The 8,342-nt window shown below is 41.1% G+C and overlaps 1 protein-coding gene across 3 annotated transcripts in view; it reads left to right on the top strand.

Moving 5' to 3' along the window:
- GIGYF2 (GRB10 interacting GYF protein 2) overlaps nt 1–8,342 on the top strand; it is a 145,264-nt gene that overhangs the window by 117,853 nt on the left and 19,069 nt on the right. For all 3 annotated transcript variants that reach the window (XM_023510308.1, XM_012802254.2, XM_023510307.1), the window contains 2 exons: nt 2,098–2,334; nt 7,704–7,826. In XM_023510308.1, the coding sequence (XP_023366076.1) occupies nt 2,098–2,334; nt 7,704–7,826 (360 nt within the window). The remainder of the gene's footprint in view (nt 1–2,097; nt 2,335–7,703; nt 7,827–8,342) is intronic.

Genomic DNA, 8,342 nt, shown 5'->3' with positions numbered 1-8,342 from the left:
AGCCATACAGTATAATTTACTCAATATTTTAAGCCTGCTGTTTTGACCTGCTCAGAAAAAAAGATTCCTTTCAAAATTATTACTGCTGTTTGACAGTGCATCTAGTCACCCAAGGTCTGATGGAGGTGTACAAGAAAATTAATGTTTTTATGCCTGCCAACACACCATCCATTCTCATTCTGCAGCCAGTAGATCAAGGAGTAAATCAAGGAGTAATTTCTACTTTTTTTTTTTTTTCTGAGACAGGGTCTCTTGCTCTGTTGCCCCGACTAGAGTGCAGTAGTGTCATCATAGCTCACTACAACCTCAAACTCCTGGCTCAAGCAATCCTCCCATCTCAGCCTCCGAAAATGCTGGGATTACAGGTGTGAGCCGTTGTGCCTGGCAGTAAAGTATTTTTTAAATAAGGTATATACATTGGTTTTTTAAGACACAATGCTATTGTATATAGGTATTAGACCACAGGTGGTATAAACATAACTTTATATTGTCCTGGGAAATTTATGTGACTTGCTTTATTGCAGTGGTCTAGAACTGTATCTCCAAGTTTACTTGTATTTGATAGAGTTCATCATTGAAACCATTTGGTCCTAGAACTTTTCTTTGTGGAAAGGCTTTTTATTAAGTTCAATTTTTGTGTGTTATATGGTTATTCAGGCTTTTTGTTTTGTCTCTTGTGTCATCAATATTTGTAATCTGTTGCTTGTCTTTTTTAGAAGCAATCACACCTTTGCTCTAACCACATAGTTATAATCACAATGTAAAAGCAAAATCTGGCATTTTAAATCTGTGATATGGTAGCAGTTTTTGTCTATGAGGAAGAACCCTGAAGGGAGTGACTGTTGGATAGGGAGAAACGAGGTACCACAAGTCAACTAGGAGCTAATAGATACGGACAAGGTATAGTTGGCCGTAATCAAAAGACAGAGGTGCAGTTGACTTCCTGAGGGCTAGGGAAGATCTCTTAGAGGAGCTGACATCTGACCTATGTTTTGGAGAATGAAGGAGGAAATAAATGTATCATCTGCTAAGACAGGGTTGAGGCTCAGCAGCAAAGGCGAGGGGGGAAACTAGAATTCTGGAGGGCATAATGAAACAGTTTTGTGGGAAGAAAGCAGAAGGTAAATGAGCTCAAATGAGGGAAATAGTAGTAGATGGTGGAGGCTTGGTCAGAGAGAGGTGTTCCCAAGGACCTATGGGCCTATGGCCACAATGGGCAAACACCAGGGATGGAATTAAGTAATCTTGTAAAGTTGCTTTGGTTCCAGAACTGGCTGATGCTTTTGTGGTAATCAGTATTCTTGTTAGCTCTTAGCACTCAGGACCCTGAAAAGTTTGTTTGGATTTTCCAGGAGACTTTCTGGTAGTTAGTGGTGAGCTACTTGGAGATCAGGGCTTTTGCTGCAGATGTTTAAAGTGATGTTCTATAATTAATTAAAATTGTGTTCTAGGATACAGTGGCATGTGCCTATAGCCCCAGCTACTAGGAAGGCTGAGAAGGGAGGATCACTTGAGCCCAGGCTTGTGTGCTATGATCATGCCCATATATAACACTGTATTCTAGCCTGAGCAGCATAGTAAGACCCTGTCTCTTTTTTAAAAAAAAAAAAAAATGTCCTGGAAGCATGCCTTTGGCTATTGTGATTATATTTTAAAAGAAAACTTAGTTCTACATTTTGTCATCATAAATAGTTCCTGCTTTCTCTTTCATTTTTGTAGACATTCAGCAGACGCCTTTGAATGTGATTCAGATTTTTTTCTCCCAAGTAAGATATATATATTTGAGACAGAGTCTCAAGCTGTTGTCCTGGGTAGAGTGCTGTGGCGTCACAGCTCACAGCAACCTCCAACTCTTGAGCCCAAGCAATTCTCTTACCTCAGCCTCCCAAGCAGTGGGACTATAGGTGCTTGCCACAATGCCCAGCTATTTTTTGGTTCTAGTTGTCATTGTTGTTTGGCAGCCCCAGGCTAGATCCGAACTCACCAGCTCCAGTGTATGTGGTTAGTGCCCTAGCTGCTGAGCTATAGGCACCAGCCCCTCACCCCCCAAGTAATATTAACACAACTTTCCTCTCTTTAATTTTTCCTTCTGGAAAGGAAGAGGAGGCTGTGAAATGGGCCCGGGAAGAAGAAGAAGCTCAGCGTCGATTAGAGGAAAACCGCTTGCGAATGGAAGAGGAGGCAGCCAGACTTCGGCATGAGGAAGAGGAACGGAAGAGGAAAGAGTTGGAACTTCAGCGCCAGAAGGAGTTAATGCGCCAGAGGCAGCAGCAACAAGAGGCTCTCCGGAGGTTGCAGCAGCAGCAGCAGCAACAGCAGCTGGCACAGATGAAGGTAAAGCCCAGACATCAGCCATAGGCATTGCTCACTGGCTTTTTTAGTTAGGTAGATGGTGGCAACATCAGTAGTAGTTGAGCTATGTATATATATATTTTTTGAGACAGAGCCTCAAGCTGTTGCCCTGGGTGGAATGCTATGGCATCACAGCTCATAGCAACCTCCAACTCCTGGGCTTAAGTGATTCTCTTGCCTTAGCCTCCCAAGTAGCTGGGACTACAGGCACCTGCCACAATGCCTGGCTATTTTTTGGTCATAGTTGTCATTGTTGTTTGGCAGGCCTGGACTGGATTCGAACCCACCAGCTCTGGTGTATGTGGTGGCACCTTAGCCGCTTGAGCTACAGGCGCCAAGCCATGTATATATATTTTTTTTATTAAATATTACTGGTTAGGTTTTTTGATCATTAATAAAATATATGATGCACATATTTTGTGTTAGACATTTAAACAAGAGAGATACAAACACAAGAGGATAGGGTGTGAGCTACAAGGCAGGCTAAACAAGTAAATCTATTTGGTTCATAAATTTAATGTGATTCAACGAACATTGGCATGTCTACTCCATACCAGTTCAGCACTGCTGAGACAAAGGTAAATGAGACAAGGCAGTTGCCCACAGAGAGTTCACAGATAAACATTTAGATGTATAATGGAACTAGAATAGTGGGCTTAAAATAGAGTTGGCTATAGGGGCTTGTTGAAAATTATAGTAAGAGGTGATGTATGTGAAGAATTGTTTTAAGAAGATTCAAAGCATTATTCGAAATAAGGAGAAAATGAAAACTGGGAACCTAATAATGAGTGGCAGTCATAATGAATAGGAAGGGCCCGCAGGAGAGAACTGGCCCAACAGCAATCAGCAAGACTAAGTAACTGTCCAGAGGTAAGAGTGTAGGCATTCTCGTTTTGTCACCTGGCCTAGAGTGCCATGGCCTCAGCCTGGCTCATAGCACCCTCAAGCAGTCCTCCTGCTTCAGCCTCTCAAATAGCTGGGACTCAGGCATGAGCCATAATACTTGGCTTTTTTTTTTAGTAGAAAAGTTTTCGCTGTTGCACAGACTGGTCTGGAACTCCTCCTGAGCTCAAGCAGTCCACAGCCTCGGCCTCCCAGAGTGCTAGGATTACAGGCATGAACCACCACACCTGGCCTTTCACCTTCATTTTTGAAAGATAGCTTCAGTGGATGTAGAATTCTTGAATTCCTGGTTGGCAGTGTTTGCTTTTTTTCCTTTGAGGATTTTTTTTGTTTGTTTTTCTAAGAGATGGAGTCTTTTCTGTTACTCAGCTGGGTATAATTATAGTTCACTGCCGCCTTGAACTCCTGGCCTTGAGTGATCCTCCTGCCTAAGCCTTCCAAGTACTGGGTCTACAGGCATGTGCTGCTACATTAAGCCACATTTTTCTTACTTTTTTAGAGATGAGGTTTTGCTATGGTGCCCAAGCTGGACTCAAACTCCTGGTCACCTTATCCTTTTAAAGTGCTGAGATTATAGGCACCGGCCACAGGATCAGGGCCCTTTGAGGACTTTGAATATCTTAACCATTGCTTTTGCCTCCATTTTTTCTAATGGGGAGTCAGCTGTTAATTTTAGTGGGGTTCCCTTGTAAGTGAAGTGTTGTTTTCTTTGGCCATTTTGAAGATTTTTCTCCTTGAGTTTGTCTTTTGGCATTTCTACTACAAAATGTTTATGGATCTTTTTGTGTTTAATTAGAGTTCATGGAGCTTCCCATATGTGTAGATCAGTGTTTTTCTATAAATTTGGGAAGTTTCATGCATCATTTCTTCTGCTAGTTTCTCTGTCTCCTCTTTATTGGGCACTGGAGGTAAGTGTGTGTGGATGAACTTAATGGCGTCTCTATTTCTCTAAGGCTCTCTTCAGTTTTCTTTCTTCCTCCCCTCTCTGTTCTTTGTGTAATTTCTACTGATATATACATTTTCTATTTCTTTCTTTTGCCATTTTAGGAATACTGTTGTGTACCTCTAGTGAGTTTTTCATTTCTATTGTTGTACTTTTTAACTCCAAAATTTCCTTTTGTTGCTTTTTAAAATAATTTTTATCTCTTTGTTGATATTATTTGGTGACATCGTCATCATACCTTCCTTAACTACTTTAATTATGGCTTCTTTAGTTCTCTGAATATAAAACTTCGAAATCTTAGTTAATTCTGATGTTTCCCACAGGCAGTTTCTTTCCCTGCTTCCCCCTCTCCCCCAGTGTATGGGTCATACTTTTCCTGCTTCTTGGCATGTCTTATAATTTTTTATTGGAAATTGGACTTTTTTGATAATGTAGTATTTATAGGTCCTGGTCCCCCCCACCCCCAGCTCACTGTTACAGTTTATTTGTTTTGTGATTAGATTGATTGTTTTAGTGAAGTTAAACCTCCTCCTCCTCCTTCCACAGTGTGAACCCTTAGTTGTTGGTCCTCTGAGGGTGCAGCATTAAGTGTGTCCACAGACATCTTTGTCTTTTCCCACCTTCAGCTGTTAAGCTCTGCATATTATTAGCTGATTGCTCTGTTCTCATATGGGCCCTGGGCTATACATCCACAGACTGATCCAATCAAATTTGGGCTTTTTTGAAGAGGTAATTCCTGGGACCTATGTATGAGATTTGTCCTGACTCCATGAGGACTCCTTCCAGCTATCCCTTTCCCTAGTTCTCTCAAAAGAAGAGTCTACAGTTTAGGCTGTATCTCCTGTGACTCTTTCATTTTCCTCCCAGTTGCCTTTTTACCCTGTCCTCTACCTTTTTTTGTAAAGACAAAGTCTCACTTGGTTGCCCTGGTGTTGAGTGCCGTGGTGTCATAGTTTATAGCAACCGTAAACTCTTGGGCTCAGAGGATCCTCTTACCTCAGCCTCCCAAGTACCTGGGACTACAGGTACCTACCACAATGCCTGGCTAGTTTTTCTGTTTTTAGTAGACAGGGGTTGTACTTTTGCTCAGGGTGGCCGTGGCCTCCCAGAGTGCTAGTAGGATTATAGGCGTGAGCCACCATGCCCAGCCTCCACTGCTTTTGAAAACATCCTTAGGCTTGAACCTTATTCCCCTGTGTCTGGAGCCAATGAAGTCAGTTCCTTTGGGAAGAGATTTGGAGGAGGTAGCTGGACCAGAATGAGAAACACTCTTAATGCACTTTTTCCAGGAAGAAATTCTGCCTACTGGTGGCCATGGGGAGAGGGTGTCCTGGGTCTTGCCTGCCTCAGTCTACAGTGCAGTTTCTGTCTCCCTGAGCTCGTAGTAGGGGGGAAGAGAGTGGGCTTAGGGTTAAGTATCACTACCTCTTCCTATTCTTACTGAATTTTAGCAGATTTTCATGAGTACATGTTTCTTCATTTGCTGCATGCTTTTAGGATTTGGGGAGGCTTTAAATGGTAGCACTTTAAAATAGTTTTTCTGGGAAGCAGGTCTACTGAGTTCTTTATGCTGTTATACTGACAGGGGAATGTAATTGTTTTTTTAAACCAAAAATAGTGTTGAAAAAAGTAGCAGTATCAAGGGAGAACAAGAAGAGTACATTTTTTAAATCAATGAAGGGTATTAGGCATTCAGTGGTCACAGAATGTGCCACGTTTGCTGATTTGGGAAAGGGTTGTTTTAATCATTATGATTGACACACTAGTTGTGAGAGGGCAATATAGGATAAAATGTCATGAGGCAGTGTTGCAGGAGTCACAGGATATTATTTCCTATGTACAAAGAAGACAAGGAAATTGATAGCTATCTGCAGCATCTGTCTGATACGTGAAGAAGACTTAGGTATGGTTGGCAAGGACACCAGAGACCTATGAAATAGGGAGTATTTATACTGTGTGTGTATGTTCTCATAGACTGTGTGTGTGTATAATATGGATATGTGTCTGTATATGCATATACATATAGAGCGAGAGACAGAAAGAGGTGGGGGGGGGGATGATATAAGGTTGGCACAGCAATGGGAAGAATCTTAGAGGTGCCTGAGGGAAATTTCTAAAGACAGTGCTTCTCTTCCTGGTATTCACTGAGGTTCTGCTGAAGAGGGCTGAGGATTCTTTCCTGGTTACAGTGAGATAACACGTCCACTGGGATTTTACACAGTATCAGTGGTTATTGGCTGCATCAGAGTTGCAGAAATATGCCTTACCTTTGTATCTTCTGATTGAGTAGGTGTGGTGGGCCATCTGCATTTTTGCAGGTCCCCTCAGGTGATGTTACCAGGTTTGAGGTCAATATTGCCTTCCTGGGAAAGGTTTGGTTTTTGTTCAGTTTTACCTACCTAGCTCTCCTTCCCCATACCCCACACCTTTCTCTGTTTGTGTCCTTCTGTTTCCCTCCCCCATCCAGCACAGCTACAGTTTGAGAGTTAAGGATCGATTATGCTGAGTAATTTGGAGGGCATTCATTTGGAGAGCTATATGGCAATGTCAGTGACAGTTTAAACTGTTTTATACTTTTTATCCTGTCAGTTTCACTTATAGAGATTTTGATTTTAGATCTATTCTTTTTGGGACTGTTTGTTTTGATCTCTGTTCTTGTGTTTTCATTGAACATATTTTAGGTCTGGTTAAGTTAGATTTTTTTGTTGTATGCATTTGAGTCATTAGATGCCTCAAAATTGAAATGTATCCTTTTCTGATGAATAGGAGCAAGAGATTCTCTGAGATCTACTAACCAGGCTCTGAGATCATTAAAGTGTGTAGGACACAGATATTTACACTCTTATTTTAAGGGGTAGGAAAATGGGAATTAAAACAGCTTAATTCTCATGCCTAGAAGCTATAGCCTGGTTAACTCTCAGTGAATATTTTTGATAAAAGACTGAGAGCTATCCTGGCATCTCCTAGTAGCTGCCTCTCTCAGCTTTCCTTTCAGAAATGTCCTTCACCCTTTCGCTGGACAGTAGAATATTTTCCTTTGTTGTCTTCTTGGATTAGGACTCCTCAAGCCAGGGCAGCGCCTGTGGCTCAAAGGAGTAGGGTGCTGGCCCCATATGCTGGAGGTGGCAGGTTCAAACCCAGCCCTGGCTAAAAACTACCAAAAAAAAAGAATCGTCAAGGCAATTTAGTGATTCTTTTTACTCTTTTCTATTTATGGCTGTATATTGCTGTATATGTCGGTGCTAGATGTGAAAAATGGATGATCAAATATAAGTAGATGCGTATATTTTGAGTTTCTTTAAAATAAACTTAGAAGTGGAGCAGTGATAAATACCTAAGCAAAAGTAAACCAACTAAGAGACCAGCATGTAAAAGAAATGAAGATTTGAATTGAATGTTATAAGTGGAGTGGAGAGAAACCTGGCTATACGTAATGTATTATTGCCTCTTCATTTCCTGTCCGTATTTCCTCATGAACTCTTCTACTCTCCCTTTTTTTATTTAGCTTCCCTCTTCTTCAACATGGGGCCAGCAGTCCAATGCAACAGCATGTCAGTCACAGGCCACGCTATCGTTGGCTGAAATTCAAAAACTGGAAGAAGAACGGGAACGGCAGCTTCGAGAAGAGGTAAATTTTTAAAATAAAAGTGGTCCAGTTGAACAGTGTTCTAGAATATTTACCGTGCATTAGTGGTTACTGAAGATAGTTACTGTTAGAATTGATGTGTGTCTGAATTGGATCTTCATTATTAAACTCTTCAGCTCATAATTTGGTCACCTTAGCAAAGATGAATGATCTAATAGAAATAACATTTAGATAATATAAATATTTCCTTGAACATTTTGCTGGCCAAGCTCTGGAGAATAGCTCATAAATAAAAGTACATGGGTTCAAAATTGTGTGTGAGTTTTGCTCAAATATCCTTTTGTAAACATTATATTTAGAATGCAAGATATATGTTTCTCTAAAGAGTATTGGGTTCCCTGACTAGCCTACAAAAGCTTAAAATAATGATAGAAATAAAGTACCTCTGCATGTAAGTCTATATCCTGTAGTTCACCGTTAGGGTAAGAAAGATAAAAAAGTGAAAAAGGCTGGGTGCAGTGGCTCATGTCTATAATCTTAACACTCTGGGAGGCTGAG

Source organism: Otolemur garnettii, unplaced genomic scaffold (assembly GCF_000181295.1).
Source record: "Otolemur garnettii isolate 467f Iridium unplaced genomic scaffold, OtoGar3 scaffold00013, whole genome shotgun sequence".
NCBI lineage: Eukaryota > Metazoa > Chordata > Mammalia > Primates > Galagidae > Otolemur > Otolemur garnettii.
Note: the sequence above shows the minus strand (reverse complement) of the source record. Positions and strands in the feature narration are given on the sequence as shown.